This window comes from Vulpes lagopus, chromosome 4 (assembly GCF_018345385.1).
Source record: "Vulpes lagopus strain Blue_001 chromosome 4, ASM1834538v1, whole genome shotgun sequence".
NCBI lineage: Eukaryota > Metazoa > Chordata > Mammalia > Carnivora > Canidae > Vulpes > Vulpes lagopus.
Genome location: NC_054827.1, coordinates 139,129 through 162,256, shown reverse-complemented (window position 1 = coordinate 162,256; position 23,128 = coordinate 139,129). Strand labels below are relative to the sequence as shown.

General features: G+C 61.8%; 1 protein-coding gene and 1 long non-coding RNA gene across 6 annotated transcripts in view; both read right to left on the bottom strand.

Annotated features, from left to right (window-relative positions):
• LOC121489148 lies at positions 1-6,347 on the bottom strand. Its single transcript, XR_005987284.1, has 3 exons — positions 6,234-6,347; positions 5,551-5,797; positions 1-404 (listed from the first exon to the last, which is right to left on the bottom strand). It is a non-coding gene; the product is annotated as an uncharacterized LOC121489148 (long non-coding RNA).
• A 56-nt stretch (positions 6,348-6,403) lies between these two features.
• The window catches only part of ARHGEF10 (Rho guanine nucleotide exchange factor 10), a 90,260-nt gene continuing 73,535 nt past the window's right edge, over positions 6,404-23,128 (bottom strand). For all 5 annotated transcript variants that reach the window (XM_041751758.1, XM_041751760.1, XM_041751761.1 and 2 more), the window contains exons 25-28: positions 20,598-20,740; positions 17,138-17,312; positions 11,261-11,383; positions 6,404-7,759 (exon numbers count right to left, since the gene is read on the bottom strand). In XM_041751758.1, coding sequence (XP_041607692.1) covers positions 7,260-7,759; positions 11,261-11,383; positions 17,138-17,312; positions 20,598-20,740 — 941 coding nt within the window. In that variant the 3' untranslated portion in view covers positions 6,404-7,259. The remainder of the gene's footprint in view (positions 7,760-11,260; positions 11,384-17,137; positions 17,313-20,597; positions 20,741-23,128) is intronic.

Genomic DNA, 23,128 nt, shown 5'->3' with positions numbered 1-23,128 from the left:
GAAGGCGGCCCTCTTGCAACGAGGCCGTGCGGGCCCCGGGGCAGCGTGCTGTGTCCCCACGGAGGCTCGTCACGGGTACGGCCGGGCTGAGGGAAGCCATGGGCAGGCCCAGGTTGGGATGGTGGACGTGCCAGCGAGGGTGCCAGGGATGTGGGCGGAGGCCGGAGGCTCTTCGGGCCTCAGGTGGCGAGGCCCCGTGACACCGGGACCTCAGGCTGGCCTCCAGGCCGCGGAGGGCTGAGTCCCTGTGGTCTGCAGCCCCACGTGGTGCCTCAATCTGGCGGCCCCACGGAGCTAACACAAGGGTTTTGTGTCTTCTCTGTGAAAATGGAGCCTTTCAGACTGTCTGCTGTGATGAATCAGGGCTGTTGCCTTTTCTTATTTTTCATTGCTTAGGGATTAGCCTTTTAAAAAAATACAATAAAAATGAATTGGTTAAAAAAAAAAAAAGTGAATTTAGAAACGACACGCAAAATACAAAGCCATTTCCTCAGTAGGGAGTTAAATGTGCCAACATCCATGCTGTCAAAACGCCCCCCGTTTGTGCACCAAGCCCCACGCTCCGGGTCTGGCGGGTCTGGGGGGGCGGCCGCAGCCCCAGCTGGACCCCCCCTGCCCCTGGGCGCCGAGCCCGCGGCTCCAGGTCCCCGTCTGCCAACGCATGAGCCCAGGACCCCAGCACCGGGAGGGCACGGCGACGACCACCCAGCCCTCTTCCAGACAATGTCTTACTGTGGAATTAGGCAATTATTAGTTTGGGGGGCGGAATGCTTGAAAATGGGCTCTAAAGTATTTCCAATAAACAGCCCGCCAGGCAGGCGCCCCAGCTCACACCGGACGGGGCCCTCCCGCGGCTCTCCGGGGTCCCGCGGGTGCCAGGAACCCTCTCCTGAAAACCACGAGCCTCAAACCTGACCGGCCGCTGTGAACCCCCCCGGGGGGGGGGAGGCCGCCCGCCCCTTCCTCTTGGCCCCCACCCTCCACGCCCCTTGCTCTGTTCCATGCGGCAGGTGCAGGCGGCCGGGGGCAGGGGAAGGGCGGGAGCTGGGACTGGCCTCCACCTGTCCCCGCCGCGCCCTGAGGGGTCTCTGCTTCCTGCGGCGTCTCCCCACCGGGGCATCCTGGGGGGACGCCTCTGGAGTCAGTGGGCGGGGACCCCGGGGTTGCGCTCCCCCCTTTCCCTGCAGCGCCACTGTATTGGGCCAGTCCTTCCTGGAGACCACCCGTGGGTGCCAGTGGACCCCCCCACCCCGGAGCCTCCTGCAGCCGCCACACGGGGTCTTGGGGTGAAATGTCCCTTCACCCAGGAGGCAGCATGACCGGGGGCCTCCCCACACCTGAGTTGCCAGTCCTTCTACCCCCCCAGGTCCCGAGAGCTCTCCCACCTGTGTGTGGCGCCCCTCTGGAGCCGCCTCTACCCCCCAGCACCCCTGCCAGCCTCTGCTGGGGGGCCACCCCACTCCACCTGCAGGGTCTCCCGCAGGGACCGGCTCCCAGCAGGCCTGGCGCCTCAGCGGCCGCCTCAGTCAGCCCCGCCGCAGGCACGGGGTGCAACCCCTGATCCTTCTCCCTCCGGGGCTGGAAGGGAGGCAGCAGGTGGGTGCTGAGGGGGGGTCCCGGCTGTGTCCTCACGCGGCAGAGAGCGAGCCCGGGGGTCCCCTCCTCGATAAGGCCACGAATCCCAGGCCAGCCCCACCTTCCTGACCTCATCTGCCCCTATTCGCCCCCCAAAGCCCCCTCTCCAAGTGCCACCTGTCTGGGGTTAGGGCTTCACCCGGAGGATTTGGGGGCCAGAACTTCAGAGCAGGCCCCGCAGAGGAGGGGACAGGGCACAGCAGGCTCGGCGGTGCCGTTTATTCCCCTTGGAAAGTGTATCGTTTGCTCTTAAAACCGAAAAGAAAAAATACACGCAATGACATTGGACGAGTCTGTGAGGGACGAGTTCCCAGGGGCTGCGCTCAAGCCCACGGCCCTAAGACCCGCTCTCCGCCCCCTGCTTTCCAGTGGTCTCCTCTCCTCGGCCAGCAAGGCCTCACCCCTGCCCGCAGCTCCTCCCTCCCTGCCCACCTGCTCCTCCTCCCCTGCCACTCCCCGCCCCCCACTCCCCGGCACAGCCCAGACGCTGCCATGGCCCCGGGGGAGGGCACAGCACCCCCGCCTGAGAACCCGAGCCCCACGTGGACAAGAATCCCACAGTCAGGCACGAGGAAAGAGTAAGTCCACAATGATCTTTTTTTTTTTGATAAGCAAAAAAAAATAAATAAAAGTAACTCCTCCATTATGTACCCAGAACTGGGTGCCCGGAGCTGTCCCTCCACGCCGGGCACCGCACCCTGCACTGCGCGCCCACTCTGCACCCCACACCAACCTCCACTTGCACCCTGCTCTGCACCCTGCTCTGTGCCCCACTCCGCACCCCACACCGCACCACGCCCTGCAGAAGCTCGAGGGGTCACCTGCCAGCAGCGCGACCCACACACCTCGCCGCTGCTCGTCACGCTCCTGTGTCCCCAGCCCCGTGAACGACCCGAGGGAAGCAGGACCACGGGGACCAGCACGTGTGCCCTTGCCCCGAGCACCGGCTGGCACGAGGCCGCTCCAGATCGCCCACGGCCCACAGCCCACGCGCTCCGCGAGGCCCCCAGGATGTTGCGGTCACGGGCGGGCGGCGGCACTGCGGGGAAAGCTGCCCCGTCGCAGAGAAGCTCCGGCTCCGGCCCTTTGTGTGTTGGCCCCGCCGTGCAGCCAGGCCCCAGACCCGCCGACCCCAGCCGCCCAGAAGCCCCAGCCGGCCCCCCCCGCCCTACCCCGTACCCCCCCACACCCTGTCCCCCACTTCCCATCAGGTCCCCTCAGGCCGCCACAGTGGCCTCATCGCACAGGGGTGCCTGGACGTCCTCCCGGAGCTGTGTCCGCAGGGCGTCCACCGACAGCCGGACAGCTCCAAGATGCACAACCGGACCATGGGACCCCGTGTGGAGCAGGCCGAGGTCACAGCCTTCACTCGACAGGTGGCAGGTGACAGGTCAGGTCAGCTGAGCTCCCCAGGCCACCGCCTCCTGCCCCCGCCTGCACCTTCTCACGGGGACCCAGGGCTGGCCGCCTTCGGAGGAGGAATAGGGGACGTGGCCCCACTGCAGGTCCCCGGGACAAGGGGCGCACGGGGAACCCCACAAGGCCCCAGAGCTGTGCTCAGCCAGGGCGGTGGGAGGCCGAGGGTTCTGCGAGGCGCCCTGCAAGGGTTAATCCCGAGCTTGAGGCCGCGGGAGCCGAAGCCAGGGCCCAGCAGAGGGGCGGCCCCACCGGCTGTCACTCGCTCTCGGTCTCTCGCCCTCGTTTTCCGCCCGAGTGAACATTGTCCACTTGGCCCCTCGCCGGCGAGCACAACCAGCACGGAGGAGGCAGTGCAGGCGCGGTGCGGGGTGCGGGGTGCGGGGTGCCGTGCGGGAGCGCCTCTGCCCTGAGTCAGCCCACACGGGCGGGGAGGGCGGTGACGTTCCACTGTCAGCGGAGGGAGGAGGCCGAAGGGTCCAGACACCCGCTGGGCCATCGCGGCTCGGGGCCAGGACGGCAGCCTGCACTGTCCTCCCTCAGACAGCCCAGTGTCCCGGGTAACGGAGTCGTAGGTCACTAGCGATGCCCATACTCCCGAGCCCTTTATCCATAAAAATATCCAATTTTATGAAGCACTTTCGTGCACATAAAATCCAAAAGTTGCCAAAAATCTGCAAGTTCTTCCATGTCCCTTTTACGGGTCAGAAAACTGGCTAGAAATCATCCCACTTCCCTCAGGATCTAGGACACGCTTATCCAATTGAATTTAGAAAATACTGATGGACACGGGATGCTTGAGGGCACGATTCAGAAAATCAAATAAGAGGCACTGAGGGCGACACCTGGGATGGGCACTGGGTGTTATGCTGTATGTTGGCAAATGGAACTCCGATAAAAAATAATAAATAATAATATAATAAATGTAATGATAATAGAATAAATAATATAAAATAATAAATAAATATAATAATAATAATAAAAAAGAGGACTCCATTTGCCGGAATCCCACTTTTCTGCCGCTTGTCAGAAACAGCCCAGCATATGACTGCCCCAGGCGCAGGGAAGGCTCGGCCGACCTGACCGCTGACCACGGGCTGTGCTGCAGCCAAGCACCAGGAGGACCCCCACCCCCGCCCAGCAAACCCACAGGACTGGGTGCCCTGAACCAGAAGAGGCCCCGAGTCCCCAAAGGGCCTGAAAGGACCCTCTGCCGGTGGAGGGGCCTGGGGGCCTCGCCCGGGCTTTGGGACATTGCCTCCCTGCGGAACCCCGACCCCCCACCCCACCCCGCCCGAAGCAGGGCTGCAGAGGAAACCGTGAGCTCAGGAAAATGCCTCCCAGAGGCTCAGACTGCAGAAAGGACTGTGCCCGGACCCAGGAGGCCCTGCAGGAGTCCAAGTGCATCAAGTCAGAACTAGGTCCTGGGGAGGGGGTGGGGGTGGGGGGGCTCTGCAACACCTGTCAGCTCAGAGAGGGAGGGGGACCTGGTCCAGCCAGCCCTGACCTGGAGGTCAGGGGGCAGAGACAGGAGGAGGTGGGGTGTCCCCAGCCAGGACAGAGTGGGAGGTGGTGCAGAGAGCGCCCCAGCAGAGCAGAGCCCTGTCAGGGCGCCCCCCACTGCGTGCCTGTGGGCCTCCAGGGCAGCCCCCCACCTCACTGGGGACCTAGTGTCAGGGCCCAGGGCAAGCTCCTGGAGGAGTCCCGCTGAGGGACCATCAGGACGAGGTCTGCAGACTCCCCAGGACCCCACAGTTCTCCAGGCTCACGGTCCTCTCAGTGTGCATGTGGCCCAGCTGCTCCCTGACTCCACCAGGGCTCCTCTCACTTCCGATCACCCCTCTCTGTGCCAAGTCGGCCCAGGGGGGCCCCACTCCCCATAGATAGGTTCGGGGAGGCTCCTGCTGGGCCAATGTCTCGTTCACAGGTTCACAGGCAGGTGCGATGGAGGGCAGCGCAGGCCTGGGGCGGGGAGGCCTTGCGGGCTCCCAGAGGGCACAGGCCAGGGGCAAGGCAGTTTGTCCGCCCACCCGGCTTCTCGCCCCAACTTTCCTCAGCAGCCCCTTATCTGCCGAGCTTCAGAGCTGGGCCAGCACCCCTGGACAGCTGCTGGAGCGGGTCCCTCATCAGCTTGGGCCCTAGGCCAGGGGGGCAGGGGCCCGAGGGGAGCAGGGGGCCCAAGGGGGGCTGACAGCATGTGGGGAGTGGGACCCAAAGGGACGGGGGGGGGGCTGAGGGGAGCAGTGGGCACGAGGGAGGCGGGGGCCCAAGGGGGGCTGGGAGCACGTGGGGAGCAGGACCCCAAGGGACGGGGAGGGCCCGAGGGAGGCTGGGGGCTCTAGGAGGTGGGGGGGCCGTGGGGGGCAGGGGGGGGTGGCTGATCAGAGCAAGTGGCTGGAGGCCCCAGGAGTCGGGAGGGCACCCCTGGCATCACTTGGGCTGGCATCTGTGGTCTCCCCTGGGGCACACTTCCCGTGCACAGCTCTGGTCCACACTCACCTGCATCTGTGGGTCGACACCGCAGGTCCCAGGATGCCACTGGGGTGCCAGGGGCCAACCCCACGCGGAGGCACATGGACCCCAGCTCAGGCCTCCTGGGCCCCGGAGCGGTGGTGGCTGCTGCCCCAGGGCGTGTGAGGGGCCGGAGGGGCCGGAGGGGCCACAGCGTCCCCCAAGGCAGGCCGGCGAGTCCCAGGCACTGTGCGCTCACCAGCTCTCAGGGCGCAGCAGGCGGTGCACAGGGCTCCTGGGCGGTGGGGACAGGAGACAATTACAGCCCCAAAGGGGCCCAACAGGCCCTGCAAGGCTTCGGGCACATGAGTATGATATGTGGCATCGCGGGAGGTTTTCCTAAATACATCAGCATTACACATGCAAACCTCAACCGTTACTTTTTTTTTATTGACACAAGAAAACTTGCTATTTTTGAGTTTTTGGAGATATCGATCAAGACCAAAAATCTCTGAGTATCAAGGTTTAAATAGAACACACATCAGGGCACTTCTGTTTTATTTGGCCCACGAAAAGGCCAAGAAACACCACTGTTTACTCGGCACAAAAATCAGGAGGTTTGGTCTACAACAGGCACTTCTCTTCATATCTGACGTTAAATTCATTCAACTCAGGACGTCACTCATAGTTCAAACTGCCAAGTACGTGAGTCTCAGTTTCTCAGCACCTACCTCCAATCACGCGTGCTTTTCCACGTACTCGGACGGTCTCCAGGATTCACACCTCCCAAGCCAGCAGGTGGGGGTGGGGGGCAGCGGACCAGCCCCGAACTCACCAGAACCTAAGGCCCTCCTTCGTGTTTTGTGGGCAGCAAAAAAAAAAAAAAAGGCAATCCGGGTACTGTATTTTTAAATAAAAACTTTATTTATGACTTAAGGTAGCAGCTAACAATTTAAGAAAGCTTCAGGAGATACTACTTTCACGTGGGGGTACATGTGCACCTTGGAGAATATTTGGCCAAGTCATAAAGTTAGCATTCTTATCTGTAAAGTGCTGAGGAGTTTACTTCCGGTGACGCCCGCATTAACGTTTGTAAACCACTCGGTAAGTACAAAACCACGTGGAGCATCGGGGACTCACGCTCACCGCACACCCCAAGACGCCCGCGGGCCCCGGGGCACCTTTGGGACACCCAGCGCACAGGCAGCTGTGCGGCCTGAAACCCACGGCCAGCCGCCCGCAGCCCCGGTGAGCACCACGGAGGGGCCGCCCGGCGCACGCGGGGGACGTGGGCTTTCCAGCACGGGCACCCACACACTTGACATGAGGAGGAAGGATTGTGGCGTGGATGCTGGAGTCTACACACAGGTGAAGGGGTGAGCATTTTGGTTCGAAGCAAACGTTATTTGTGAAACGTTACAGATCGTTTGGTTCCCTAAAACATTAACTGTTAATTTTTAATAGAAAAAAATATATAAAAAACTACTTTGTTAAAATATACACACAGCACACCCCGCACGTCGGACATCCCAGCTCACCACAGAAAGCGGAGCCCGCCGTGGGCGGACTGGCCCCCTTCGCCGCCACGAGCTCTACTCGGGAATCTGAAGACACGTGGGAGAAGTAAAGACGGCAGCTCTGAGCCGAGGGAGACGTCCTAAGAACGGTCAAGGCATCTCCGTGCTACCGAGTGCGCCGGACTCCCCGCAAGCCCACAGGTACCAGGACGCCAGGCGGCCCGACGGCTTTGCCTGGACTCACGCGGTCAGCAGCGGCACCTGCCACACCATGACGGAGGCGGCCAGCTCCTCGGGCCGCTGCTGCCGGGACCTCCGGCTCACCCTGCGGTGGCCCTGGCCCCCGCACACCACCAGCACCGAGCTGGCCTTCGCCCTCCTGGCCCGCCGCCCTCTGCCCGGCAGGACGCTGGGCAGCCGCAGGAGATCGTAGACGACGCTCTCCTCTGACCTGGGCTCCAGGGAGCCCGAGCCCTGCGACGGCGTCAGGGACCCGGACGACGACGAGACCTCGCTCCTGTGCGTCCCGGCACCCAGCGAGGCGCCCAGCCAGACAGCATCTGGGCTGCCCTGACTCAGGCCCTCGCCAGGGGGCACGTCCTTCTGCTCTTCCTCCTGGGGGTCCGCGCAGGCTGGCGGGCTGTCCGTGGGCTTGTCCTTGTCCGTCTTGAGGGCCGCAGTGGCCATGACCAGGAACTTGACGGGCCCATTGTGTGCGTGGTAGGAGACCATGCCTCTTCCTGAGTGGGGATCAGTCGGCAACGGCCGCATGCAACAGACGGAATCACAGAGAAATCAACAGGCACCCCTCTCTCGTCCAAGCCACCCCAACCCCCATGGAACTCTGATACCAGGCACAGCGTCAAGTGGGGAGAGCCGCCCGCTGCGCACTCTCATGGACTTGCAGCGGATCCACGGAAGTATCCACAGAGAGGGTCTAAGATCCTGATGTCCACATGGGCCCCGCAGAGCACCGCTGCCCTGCGCCCCATAAGGGGCCTCCCTGCCCACTCCCTGCAGACAGGGACCTAGTCTTGACCGAAAAATTAAATGCTGGAAATGGGTTGGTTTTAGACACAAGAGGTCTAAAGGGCCAGTAGCTTCCTGCCATGTCTCAGTACCAGAGGGTTCCATGGCTTAGAATGAGCTCCCTCCATGGTTTTAATTCACCTGAGGATTGATCAATCACTCATCCATCCATCCATCTACCTTTTATCATTTATCATCTGTCATCTATCATTGACTATCATCTATCTACCTACCATCCATCCATCCACCCGTCCATCCACCCACCCACCCACCCATCCATCCATCCATCCACCTATCCACCCACCCACCCATCCATCCACCCACACATCGATCCATCCATCTATCCACCCACCCACCCATCCATCCATCCACCCATCTATCCATCCATCCACCCATCCATCTACCCACCCACCCACCCACCCATCCATCCATCTATCCATCCATCTATCCATCCATCCACCCACCCATCCATCCACCCATCCATCTATCCATCCATCCATCCACTCACTCACCCATCCATCCATCCACCCATCCATCCATCCACACATCCACTCATCCATCCATCCACACATCCACCCATCCATCCATCCACCCATCCATCCACCCACCCACCCATCCATCCATCCATCTATCCATCCATCCACCCATCCATCCATCCACCCATCCATCTACCCACCCACCCACCCACCCACCCATCCATCCATCTATCCATCCATCTATCCATCCATCCATCCACCCATCCATCCATCCACCCATCCATCCATCCACCCACCCATCCATCCATCCATCCACCCATCCATCCACCCACCCATCCATCCACCCATCCATCCACCCATCCACCCACCCATCCATCCACCCATTCACCCATCCATCTATCCATCCACCCACCCATCCATCCATCCATCCACCCACCCATCCATCCACCCATCCATCCACCCACCCATCCACCCATCCACCCACCCATCCATCCATCCATCCACCCATCCATCCACCCACCCATCCATCTACCCATCCATCCATCCACACATCCATCCATCTACCCATCCACCCATCCATCTATCCACCCATCCATCCATCCATCCATCCACACATCCATCTATCCACCCATCCATCCATCCACACATCCACCCATCCATCCATCCATCTATTCATCCATCCATCCATCCACCCATCCATCCATCCACCCATCCATCCATCTATTCATCCATCCATCCATCCACCCATCCATTTATCCATCCATCCATCTATCCATCTATCCATCCCTCCAGCTATCTAGGGGGGATTTAAGAGCGATGTGAATTTAATCTTAAAATCCTTACCTAACCTGAAGAGCACATATCAGAAACCACCCAGAGGTCTCTTTTGAAACATCCATTACTCCCCCTCCCCGAGTGCCCTGGTTCCATGTTGTCGGGAGAGCACAGTGTCCAGGCTTTCAACTGCTTCAGGGACAACAGGGTGAGGCAACAGGGACATGGGAAGCATGTGCCCTTCTAACCAGATGCTTTAGGGCTGACACGGGCCTGAGCCCTCCCCTTCATCCCACCTTGGCCAAAGCAGATCAAATTACAGGATTCTTTAGCCAGGGTGCAGGGCGAGCTGCTGTTCCCCTAGGCATGGCTGCAAACAGCAGGTGCCGGTGGGAACCCCGGGGGTGGGAAGGCTCGGACACCAGTGCAGGAGGTGTCACCGACCTGACAACCCGGGGACACCTCTCCCTGCCACCTAGGGAAGGAGAGCACGTGCGTACCTACACACCCGGCTCCACGCCTGACGTGCACCTCACACGCCGTTAGGCCGGTTGGAGCAGAGACATTTCATGCAACATGAAGAGCTGCAAACAGCTCGTAAACATGCAGGTAAGACACATGATGACGAGGGCATGCGTGAGCCGCGGAGGAGAGTTAAGCACGGTCGTGGGGGGAAGGGGCACCTTGGGTCGGGGTGACACCCCAATCCCTCACCAGTTGCAGGTGGGCGTGACCCCTTCACCACCACGGAGCCTGCGCACATCCATTCCACGCAATGTTGTGTGTGTGCAAAATATAGATCATAAGAAAAACAGAAAACAGGAGACGAATGAACAAAACTGGGATCCTTAGCCCTACAGGTTGGTCATTTCTGTGAAGCACAGACCTGTTCACAACAGGAGTCCCATGAAATGTCCTAGAGTTGTCTTTAGGAAGAAACTGCGGAAATAGAACCTCATGAACATCCTGGTGAGTTTCCCATAATTTTTTTTCTCTGATTTTTTTTTCCCATGTGGCTGATACCATGTAATCAATATAAAATTTAAGATCCTGGGCAGCCCGGGTGGCTCGGCGGTTGAGCACCTGCCTTCGGCCCAGGGCGTGACCCCGGGGTCCTGGGATCAAGTCCCACATCCGGCTCCCAGCAGGGAGCCTGCTTCTCCCTCTGCCTGTGTCTCTTGCCTCTCTCTGTGGATCTCTCATGAATAAATAAAATCTTAAAAAAAAAAAAATTTGAGATCCTAGTTTTCCTTATAGACTTGACACTGCTCTGTGATCACTCAAACATCACCTGCACCGGCTCGTTATGTTCTAAAACCCACTACAGCCTTTTCTTACACATCTCTTCACCCCTGATTTTGAAGTTGTGTCCTATTTTGTGCTACAGAAAACCGAAGCCGTGCCAAGTATCTCTATTTGCATCTTGCTTTGTTCATGGACTTGGCTGCTTCACCGGGCAGATTTCTCAACTGAAAAATCCTGAATCCAGACACAAGAGCATTTTCAGGCTTAGGATCCAAAATGCCAAGTTGTGTCCCAAAGAGACTGCGCCCGTTTGAACTCCTACCAACATTGCAGAAAAAGGGCACCGCAGCTTGTTTGGACGCTGAGCTTCCCTCTTTGCGGTGTGAAGCATAAAAAGCATCCATGCCATTGAGCAAGACCAAATGTAAATGATGGAGGGTAATACGTGGCAACTCAGGTGACATGAAAACACGTTCCTGGGGTAAAATTCTCCCCGGGCCCCAAGAAGCAGAAAAATAAAAGAAAGAACTGTGGATGCAAATGAACAGACACAGGCTACAGAGTATGCGAAAAGGGAAAAAAGCCCAAATAACTGACGCCGTTATTTGCTTAAAGCAGCTCCCGGGACATGAAAGCGCGACGGAGACCGCGGGGCTTCCGGAGGCCGGGGGGCGGGCCGGGGCCGGGAGGCACAGGCGCGCAGCCGCGACCACTCACCAGTCACTTTGGGGATGCCCTGCAGCCGGGGCACGGGCAAGGCCACCACGATGCCCACGCTGGTGCCCACCATCAGCAAGCCGTGGCAGACGAGCAGGCTGGTCACGGACAGGCGCTGGTGCCCTGGGGAGAAAGGGGAGGGGAGCGGGCTCTGGTCTCGGCAGTGGCGCTGCACAGGGGCAGGCACTGGGCGCCCGGCCTGGAAATGCCACCGCCTGCAGACGGGGCGCACGCCGGGCCCCCGGGCCTCAACCATGCGCTGTGCCCATGACCGCAGCAGGGAGAGAGGAGGGCCGGGCGCCGCTTCCATCCTGGGCACCCCGGTGGTGGCCACGCCCTCTGGGAGAGCAGCCCCTGCACCCCTGCACCCCGCGCCCCAGCAAGTGGCTTCCTGCGGCCCCGGGCTCGGTGTGGGCAGCGGCCTGGGCAACGCTCACAGGACACAGGGCAGCCGGAAAGGCCTTCCCAGCTCTGGTTGCTCCTGCGCTTTGGTCTGACGGCCAAGGCCCCGCAGTGCCGCCCCGCGGGGGGCTCCCGGGCGGGATCCCCGCCTCCAGGATGCTCAGGGGCTCCCAGCCTTCCCTGCGGGCTCTCAGGTCGGGCACACGCAAGAACGGTCCAGCCTGCCCGCGGCCCCGAGGGTCAGTGTGCTCTCCTCCCTGCAGGCCTGACGGCTACTCTGCGCGTCTGCGGCCCACCTGCAGCTCACCTTGCTGAAAACACATGCAGACGGGCCAACACCGAGGCCACAGGGAGAGCGACACGGCCGCTCTTAAGACTTCCCTTGCGATGGCAAAAAACAAACAAACAAACAAAGAAAAACACCCAGAAACCCTCCAAAACCCCAAACTAAACCTACAACAACAAAAAGATTCAGTTTTGTCTGTCAGTGTAGACTCACGTGCTGGTTGAAAGCTAACGGGGTTTCTGTTCCCCAGAAGCCTGTTCGGGGGACTGGGTTTGGAGCCGGGCAGGCGCTGCATGCGATTCTGTTCGGGGTCAAATACGTGTAAAGCTACAGGGACACGTGCGCAGGCAGTTTCTGAAGCGGATGAAACCAACTCCCACCCCGACTACGAGTGGGACGGGAGCTGCTGGGAGGTTCACCTCCGTGCTCGTGCTGGACACCCCGACGGGCGACGGACGGGGCCCGAGCCTCAGAGCGTGGTCGGCACCCGGCAGGGCTGCTGCTGGTGGGCCCAGGCTGGCCCGAGCCAGGATGACGCCAGGCCCCTCCCTCGGCTTTGCTCCTAATTCACAGCTGGTCCCGACTCTGCTCCAATTTGCTCAACTTCCTCTTGATGTGGTCCACGCACATCCTTTCTAAAGTTACACTGATTTTTTTTTTAAAAAAAAACCTCATTTGGCCTTTGCGGCGAGGTCCCTCCTGGGAGGCATGGCGCCCACGCGGTGGGGACACGGAGGGGCTCGCTTACCACGACCTCTAACAACTTTTCCGCCAAAATATTCTCCCTTGGACCTTCCGGACAAAGCAGGAAAGCCCACGTCACAGGGGAAACAGCTGCCACTGCTCGCGACCCACAGGCAGCAGGTCCGTCCGTCTTTGCGGGGAACCCTGCGCCTTCTAACCTGGAGTCTGCTCCACGGGGTCCACGTGCTCCTGACCAGCAGCTCCCCGTCGCCTGCCAGACGGCGTGAAGTGGGACGCGGCCTGTGCCGAGGAGCGTGGGCGCGAGGGTCCGCAGCACTGAACTGTGAGCAGGAGGCGCTGCACCAACGTCCTGGAGCCGCGGCTCAGGCCCCGGCAGCGGCACCAACTCCACGGAGCGACTTTGGGGAAGGGCCTGAGTCAGAGCCTCGATTTCACCCCTGACGTCTGCTCCTCCTGCCTGGAGAGGCTTCACCTTCAGAAGGCTCCGGAATCTCGCCGGCCAGCGACAGCACAAGAGGCTGCCTCCCGTGCCCACTACACACAGGACACGGCCCTCGGGGAGGCTGGTGCCGCGACACGTGCAGGACGCGGTGTCCGGGTGAGCTGCCGGGCCGTCCCCACCAGCAGTGCCCGTGAGCGACAGCCCAGCACCCCCCCACCCCCGGGCACCACCGCACGTGAGAGACACGCGCCATGACTTCTGGGGGAAAGTGGGGCGCACCAGGGCCCGTCGCTGGGGACCCAGCCCGAGGCTGAGACGGCTGCTACGACGGAAGGGGAGGCGCGGCTGCTCGGCTGTCCCGCTCTTGAATCACAAAGTGCCACAGAAATCAGACCAGTTCCGCGTCCTGCCCTCCAGAGGGTCGAGTCCAGCGGCCGCCGTGGGAGGCGTGACAGACGCCACCCGGCCCTGAGCAGAGCTAAATCCCACTTGTACACCCACCCTCCCCCCAGGCCGCTCAGCTGCGGGGGCGACGACCTCCAATGGGAGCGGGAGACGCAGGTCCAGCGTAAAACACCCCCATGCACTGGAGCACGGAGGCGAGGGATTCGGGGGGACGGGGTCAGCGACAGGCGCGTTGGCCTCGGAGAGAGACTGCCGTGAAGACCAGGCAGGGGCACCAGGCAGTGGGGGTGGTGCTGTGACCAGGAGGCCGCACTCAGGGAGCTCGCTGCACACCCGCTAGGCCCCGCCAGGGCCCACGTGGCCGTGACCAGCACTCGCAGAGCCACGCGGCTGCACAAACACAGGAGCCGTGGGCTGGAGGCTGAAACCACCACGAAGAGGGCGTGAGAACAGGAGAGTGGTGTGGACGAGGGGGCAGGGCTGGGTGGACGGCAGCCCTGGGGGTGCTGGCCTCTGGGGGTCCGGACCCGCCACAACCCGCCGCGACCTCGGGGAGCGAGTGTGAGGTGACAGCGGGTCGGGGCTCCCAGCACTGCCCCCAGGATGGGCCCGGTGTCATGCCCTCCGTGACGGCAGAGCCCGGCGCCAGCACCCGCCCTACCAGCACGTGTGCAAGAGAAAGGCCTTCGCAGCCCCAGCGCAGCTCCCGTGTGCTCACAGGCCCAGGGCGGCCGTGGGCCACTCGGCTGCCAACCCGGACCTTACACAACCGGGTCTCCTCACAGCACAGAAGCACCTGCGTTCTCCAAGGAAACGCTTGTCAGAGTCACGCCTGCGCTGTCTCCTCGCCACACACACATGCGTGCACACACGGCCACGAGGTGGAGAGTGTGCGCCTTCACGTGAGCCGCACGCCTGCAGCGGTTTGTGTGTCAAACAGCAGAGGAACAGCTCTCGGCCTCACCCAGCCCCAACGTCGGCCTGTTTCCCGCTGCCAGGTCCCCCCCTCCCCCGTCCCCAACTCCACGGTCCTCCCCTCATCCAGGCTCTCTAGACCCGACCCCAAACCACCCTGCTTCTCCTGCATCCACGGTGACTATTCCTCTAGCGCCTTCTGCCTAAGCCACGGCACCTTCACCATGTTCCAGCCACCAGCCACCGACCTGCCAGCAACCAGCCACCAGCTGCCCAACAAGCACCAACCGATGGACACCAACACCAGCGCAAGACCTCCCGCTGACACCATTACTCTCGCCACTTTTAAACGCACACGGGTACACACAGGCTACCCAGTCGGAACAGAACTCGCGTTGCACGTGTGAGACTCTGACCACTCACTCCACCACCCGCGGGGCAGGGGCCCCGACCATTCTAAGAGATTTTCTCCACGCTCACGCGCTTACAGGACGCAGACGCTGCCGAACACGTGCGGTCGATTACGAGGCAACCTGACCGGGCGCCTAGCATGGCTCTGCCGTGGGCTACGGGCTCCGCCAAGCCGAAGTGCAGACTCAATCTCTGCTGCAAAGCTCCTCCCTCACACGGGCACACACGCCCCACGCTAAACCCAGGCGCTCTCATCTGCACAGTCACACCTCACATGCGCACACGCACACGCATGTGCACACGCTCTCACACGCCCACACAGCCCCATGCACACAGCTGCACCCTGCAGGTGCATACACACATGTTCACACAGGCACGCACCCGCTCTCAGGCCACGTGCTTGGTTCTCAGGCCACCTGCCCCTCCTCCCCTGGGCTCCCCCTGCCTAGCCCCCCGACCTGGCCCCCCTCCCCTGGCCCATCCCCCACCTGGCCCCCCCGCCTGCGCCCCCACCCCCACCCCATCCCAACCCCGTGGATATCCGCACACTGCAGGGCTCCCTCTGACTCTGCAGCCTCCTCTCACCTCCTCAGGGTGGGGCCTGATTCTGACCGGTCACCCTCTGTCCCGTCCCCGTCCCTCGCTGCCCACCAGGTGATGATCTCCCCGACTACACCCCTTTCCTGACTCCTCGGCCACGTGCCACACGCTCCTCCCAACTTCCTACGGGGCCGCTCTGCTCCGCAGCACCACGTGCAACGTACGGGGCTTTTGTGGCCCCACAACCCAGGCCCTGAGGCTCAGACTTCCCGGCCCTCCTTCCCCGTAATCGGTTGTGCCCCAGGCCACTGCTTCTCTGGGCCAGAGCGGGTCCCTCCCGACACAGGCAGGTCCCCACGGCCCCTCCTTCTGTCCCCTGCAGGCTGCTCCTTGCACACTCTCGGCCACAACCTTGCTGGCCTCTTCCCCCCTCTGCCCCTCAGCTCCTGCATAGCAGCCACCTGCTTACACGTGTCCAGCCGTGTGCCCACATGCATCCGTGACATGCTCACACGTACCCCTCTGTGCACGCACACACCAGCCACGTGCCACACACATGCCGCAGCCACATGCTTACACATGATGTACGTGTGCTAACTACACACTTATGCACACTGGACACATGAGTACATTCGAACTACAAGGTCACATGCACCAGCTACATGAGGTACCGGCCGCAGGACCGCACGCTACCTACGCGCATATACACGTCACCAACACACTTGTAAATACCGGGCGCTTGCTGATACCCACTGGCTGCCCACTTACGCACAAGGTAACCACATGCTTATACATATGTGGCACACATGCCACGCGCGCGCGTAGGTGCACACCAGCTACGTGCTCACATGCGACAGCCACGCACATTCACATGCGTCCACCCGCACTAGCTCATGCACACACGCCAGCTATGCACACACCAGCTACAAGCAACACGGCAGCTACATGCATGCACACGAGCTACCCGCACATGCAGCAGCCACCTGCCACTCCCGCAGTCCCACTTCTCTGCTCGTCTTCCCCCCCCTGCCGGGGCCTCCTTCCTGCTCTGGGCCTGGTGGGCTCGGCCGCGAGGCTGCCCCTCTGGCTTCCGGGAGCCCACTCTGCCCCGCTGCACTTCCTTCTCTCTGCTCTTCAGCTCGAGGCCCCGCTCCCAGGGCCCGGTCTCATCAGCTTTAAGTACGAGAAACTGAAGAAACCCCACACCCCCGCCCCCCGTGAGTGGGACCAGGCCTAACCCTGAGGCAGCTCATCCAGGTGCCTCCCATGAATTCAAGCAACAAAAACATTCTGTTTTTCCGAGATAAAAAAACTATCCCCCCTCGCCCTGACTGGGAAAGTCCCTGAACATAGTCGTGTTGACCTTCAAAGAAATCAATCATGTCATAACCCGAATGCTATGCTACTCCCGCGGTTTTTTTGCCTTTAAAAGATGCCTGTAATTGCTAATCGGCGCTCTGCTCTGCCACCTCTGAGGCGGAGAGCCCGTTTGCGCAAACGTCCAATAAACCCTCTTGCTTGTTGCATCTGCCTGTCTGGGATCTGAGTCTCTGGGGCGTCCACTGGGACACATTGGCACCCGTGAGCCAGGGTCCAACAAAACGTCCACAGTCAAGGGCTTCTGACTCTAAGAACGGGGCCTTACCCGGGCCTGAGCTAACGCACAATGCACTTCCGTGCCCTCACCCCGAGGGGGCCGCGCCTGTGCTCTGTGCCCCCCCACCCCCGCGCCCTCTCCTCCCCGGGACCCTCCCCGTCCGGGTCTGATCACCTGGGAGCATGTGGTGGACGGGGGTGGCTACATTGATGTCCTGAAGATGCTTGAGCGTCTCGGTGTGGAAGAGGCGAAGCGTGGACCCAGAGGTGAAGGCGAGCCAGATCCCCACACCAGCGATGACCATGTGAGACACGACCATGCCTTCCTCCTGGTGGGCCTCCAGCTGGCTCTGCGGAGGTCAAGGGACACAGTCAATGGGGTCTGGGGGCACCGGAGCCTTGACCCGGCATTGGAGCAGCTGCCCCCGGCCCCGAGCTGCAACTCAGCTGCCGGGTCACACGGCTGAACCGGCCACGGGCGTCCAGCGGGCACCCCAGAGGGGCTCGCTGCGACCCAGGGAGCCACAGTAAGGGCGCTGCACACGGAAACCACAGACACACGAGCAGTCAGCCGCCCGTTATGGCTCCCCAGCAGGTGCAAGTGCTTCCCGGAGCCTGACGGCATCTGTCGGACCCGTGTGGGCGCACACGCAGCCCCCAAGAGCCCACTGGAAGGCCTGTGGGCCTGGCAGGCTGGCCAGAGCAGGAAGGCGAGGGAGGGCCTCTGGGCGCGCGGGGGAAGGTCCGGGAAGGTGAAGCTCCACAGGCAGGAGGCCAGCAGGGCCCTGGGACTTGGGTTCCCCGAAGCCCGCTGTGCCCGTCCCCACTGCCCCGAGCGCTCCCTGGCCGCCCACAGGTCTCTGGGTCCCCGCCCACCCCGGCCAAGTCCCGAAGGCTCCTGCTACTCCCTGTGGGACCAGGCCTTTCCTTCCAGAGCTTCCTGCTGACTCTGCCCCGTGTCTCACCCTGGCGAGCGGCTCTGAGGCCCTATGAGAGGGGCCAGCCCCGGGCAGGGGTAGGCCAGCCCTGGGCAGGGGCCGGCCCTGCCTGACAGCTGTGGAGAAGGGGCGCGGGGGGACGCCCGGAGGATCAGCTGCAAGACGGGTATCCCCGGAGCTGCCCGGGTCCGCGGCCCAAGCCCCACAACATCCTCTACGTGGAGGGCTTCCTCCTCTGAGCTCGGGGCTGTGCAGAGCCGAGGACACGCCATGCCTACGCCCACAGAGGGGGGCGCCGGGCTAAACCCCGCACCCGCAGCCCGTGTGACACGCCACAAGCTGAGCTGACAGTGAGCATGTCCATCAGCGGCGGGTGGCACAGTCCTCGTGCACGCAGGGAGCAGGGAGCGTGGGCCCCAGAGTCAGCGCGGGCACAGACCACCCCCCACGGCTGCCACCGGGACACGCGAGGCTCTACCCTCCGGTCGGGCTTCTCAGGGAAGAAGTTCTGTTTTTCTCTTCTGGGCACAGGCTTCCCCAGACGAGGCCTGCAGGAAGCGGACGGACAACCGCCCACGGCCGCGTGTCCACCCGCGGGGCCAGGGGAGGACGGGGCGCCCGATGAGCAGCCCTGCACGTGCCCCCTCGTCCCGCGAGGACAGGCCGGCACTGCCTGCCATGATCACTGCCCGCCGAGACCGCTGCCCGTGCCACAGCCGCTCCCCAGAGGCTCACGGCCACGCGGTCACTGCTCCCTGGAAAACGGCCTTGGGGAGGCAGGGCAGTGCCGTGGGGAGCGTAGGAAGGACCTCCCGGTGCTCCCCGGGCATCAGGCAGCACAGCCGTGGTGTCTCCTCCCCAACAGGTTTCCAGCCCTCGATGAAACCAGCAGGTGGGGGGGGGGGGGGGCCCAGAGCCAGCTTTCTAGAACGTTCCCAGGAGCTGCTGCTGGGCGCGCCCACCTTCTGCTGCTTCTTATTTCCCTGTTGGTCCTCCAGTCCCATAATTTGCCTCCGTGACGAGCGCCCTGAAGGCCGCAGGAGCGCTCCGCGCAGGGTCACTGCCCGGGACCGCGGGGGCTGTGCCTTCTGCACCTCATGGCGGGTGGTGCGTGTCCGTGCGGCCGCCTCACTCCTCCTCCTCGTGGGTGGTCTCCGGCAGCTCCCCCTGGACGGCCGGTCGTGACCTTGGGGAACGCGGCCCTGTGACACCCGCCACACGGTAAGATCCCTCAGGGGCTCAGCATCGCACTTGGCAAGGAGGGGGTCCCGGCAGGAAAGGACACGTGCGGCCCTCCATGGACGCCTCCAGCAGGCCGCTGCGAGCGGGTAACCCCGGGGACATTACTCCAAGCTCCTCGGTACCGAGCGTGAGGTGCCCTCTGGGTGCAGCTGCACCAACCTCACCTCCCGCCTCGCCTTGGGCCTGGCGCACACCCTCCCCCGGCAAGGCACCATGCCCGCCTTCTCGGGATGCCCGCTCCACCCAGCCAGCCTCCTGCGGCTCTGCACTCCGTGCTCATGGCATCAAGGCCGCAACTCTCCTCGTCCTGCCACCTGCCCTCAGGCAGGGCCGCGGCTGGCTCTTGTAGGCTTTAGGGAGGCAGGGCCCGGCTGGACGCGGAGAGGCACTTCCAGGGCCAGGTGCAGATGCGCTCGTCAGTCCGACGGGAAGCGCAGGCCCCGCGTGTGCAGGGGAGGCACCTGGTGACGCCCCTCGGCCTCCCCCGCGGTCAGCCGCCCGCTACCCCATTACAGCGCTCCCGGGCGCGAGGCTGATGTCCCACCTTCTGCGAGCACAGACCAGGCCAAGTGTGTCCCAACAGCTTTCACGCGCGTGTCCCTGCGTGTGCTGCCAACGGCCCCAGGGCCCTACCCGCTGACCCGCCGCTGCTCCTCCGCGGAGTCCCCAGGACGGAGCCTCAGAGCCCACAGAGACCACTTTACTGTGCGGGTGGAGGTCGAGGGAACCCGGGCTCTGACTCACTGCCCCAGCTCAGGAAACAGCTCTATCACCTGAGCTTGCTCAGAGGGCAAGGGACAGAGGGTTGCGGGCGGCGGGGCTCCGCGAGGACATGACTCTGGGTCGCAGGCAGACGAAACGCCTCCACCTGTCACTTACAAACCTTTCTGTACAAGCACACGCACGCTCACTGAACACGAACAGGAAAGTTCTAAGACTTTAGGAAATTCATTGTTCCCTTTGTTACGGCAACTTCTAAGCCTGCGTCCCGGCAGGAGATCCGCCCCCGGAAAGTAAAGAGAACGTCCTCCAGCTTTCCAAGTTTGTGATTCTGCGTAAGCTTTAAGAATCACCTCCACCCGAGAGGTCTGGAAGGGTGAGGACGCGGAGCCAGAGGCGGCCCTGCGGCCCCCACGGCCAGCCGTCTCCCGACCCTTCCTGCACTGACCGAAGGCTGCTGGACCCCGGGCCCTGAAGATGCCCTCGTTCACGCTGGGCACGTGTTCAAAGGAGCGCGTCTGTAGGACTGGCAGGAAAGCACCAGCAATACCCCGAGGGACGTGGCCGCGCGGTCAGTGGACTCATCTAGGGTGTCTTGTCATCCGCAGACAAGCCAGGGCAGCCTCCTCGGGGCAGGCAGGGCACAGGCGCCTGCATCCCCTACAGGCCAGGCGCTCCCGACCACCAGCCTCAGGGGGCAAGTGGGGCAGCGCCACGCTCATTAAGGCGACTCACCTCTATAGCGTGGGTCTCGGTGCTGACGGTGAACACCTGGCCTCCGGAAGCCGCCCATAACGTGTCCTCCGCCATCACCAGGCTGCGAACCGGCAAGACGCCTAATTTTATCACTTTCTGAGGTTCGGAATTCCAGGATCCATCTTAAAAAATATATATTTTAGTTTCAGTTATCCACGCACACGGATCAGGGGAAAGGACCAGACGTCATTTCATCCAGGTCCTTTGGGGGGGGGTAGGTCCACACCCAACATGGGCTGGAACTCCTGCCCGGGGTCAAGACTCACAAACCAACCAGGCGCCCCACGACCATTCTAACAAGCACGCTGTTAGTCTGACGCGCACGCCTGGTCCCGGGCGCCATCTCCACGAAGGATCTAGTCCAGCGATGGAGACACAGCCGCGTTCCCGTCCCACCCAGCGCGTGGGTGGCCCACGCGGCCCAGGCCAAGCCTCAGCTCTCTCCTCTGTGAGCTGGGGGCGATGCCACCCCATGCCCCCGAGGCTGCCGTGGGAGCGCGAGGGGTGATGAGGCGGTCGGGCTGCTCAGCACAGCGCCTGGCGCGCGGGGCCCAGAAGTCCCGCCATCTACGGCCACCCCACGCGACATGACGGCCGTAGCCAAGGGTCTGCATCCGACCCAGCGCCTGCGTCCACCTCTGAGACGCCTTCTAGCTACTGTCGCGTCGAGACCGACCACATCACCCCTGGATTAAAGTCAGAACTGAGGCAGGAGGCTTTCCTCCCGTCTCAGGAGCTCGCTCTGTTCCTGAAGCTCACGCGGTGAGGAAATACTTCGGTTGAAACTATCTTCAGAGACCTACGGACGAGGGTCGTCACGCTTTAGACGACGTGTGAGTCAACCGGCGCCGGGATGGCAATAAACGATACTTAGAGGAAGACTTAACATACATTTTCAAAATGACTGTGTAATTACCCTGTGTAAAAACACATTCTTCGATTTTCAAGGTGACCGTTAATTAAGCCACCACACATAAAAGCAGCGAACTCTGAGTCGGCCAATGCCTCCGACCGAGTTCACTGAAGCGCTCTGCTTGAGGAGACGGGAACGCCTTGGCTGCAAACCCAGTGCCGCTTCCACGCTCCGTATCTAGACCTTTTCATCCAAACCCTGTTTATGATGAACCGTCTTAGGCTGAGGCACGCGGATGCCAAGAGGCAACCAGGTAAGGTCTGGGGTTCGAGGCGCGTTGAAGTTAGGGCTCAGGTGCAGGTGGAGGGCTTCTAGCTGCAGCTGCAGGACAATCACCGGTTCCCGCGGACACCAACCTGCCATCCACTTGTAGACCTGCACTGGACCCGGTATCGCGGTGTGGTCACAAGTGCACACGAGCACATGCTCATAGGTGGCCACATACAGTCACACGTGCACACATGCACAGCCACGCGTGCATACATGTGCAGGCATACATGCAGTGGCACGGGCACATGTGCACACAGATGTGTACACACATGTAGCCATATGTGCACCATGTATAAGCACAAGCAGCCACACATGTGTGCAGTCATGTGAACACATATAAGCAGTCACACGTGCAATCACAGGTGCACACACGTGCACAGTCACAGGTACACAGTCACACGTGCATGCATGCACACCGTCACATGTGCACAAGCAGTCACGTGCACACACACATGCAGTCACACGTGCAATCACAGGCGCACACACATGCAGTCACACGTGCACACACAGTCACAGGTACACAGTCACAGGTGCACATATGCACGCAATCACATGTGCACAAGCCGTCACAGGTGCACACATGCAGTCACAGGTACACAGTCACACGTGCATGCATGCACGCAATCACATGTGCACAAGCCGTCACAGGTGCACACATGCAGTCACACGTGCATAAGCAGGTGCACACACGCACACAGTCACACGTGCACAGTCACATGCACACACACACCGTCACACATGAATGCAAACACGCAGTCACAGATGCACAGTCACGTGCACACACGCATGCAGTCACACATGCACTGTCACGTGCACACATTCACAAGCAATCACGTGCACAAGCCGTCACAGGTGCATGCATGCACGCAGTCACAGGTGCAGTCACACGTGCACACCCATGTGCACACACAAGCACACAGGCCTCTGCATCAGGGACTCACAGTCCTAGAGGCTCTGCACCTCCATATCCCACGGGATCACAGGGGTTTGGAGTGGAGATCCGATTCTCCCCCACACGTGCAGGGGCTGAGAGCACAGGGCTGAGGATGCCCGCGGCACCTACACCCCCGGCATCTGCGCCCCAGCACAGCCACCACCCTGACTGTGCTCGTCCCTCTGGAGCAAGAAACTGCTGCACACATTTTGTTTGGAAAGATCAACTTCTAGCGACTGAACTTTGTTCTGAGCACCTAGTTACTCCTGCAGATGCGCTCAGTGCCCCGAGTCCTCCGTGGGGGTGGGGGTCCAACCAGGACGTGGGCCTCGGCTCCAGCCGACTGCAGACAGCCTCTCCCTGGAGGCTTCATCCAGGCCTGAGTTCCCTCCC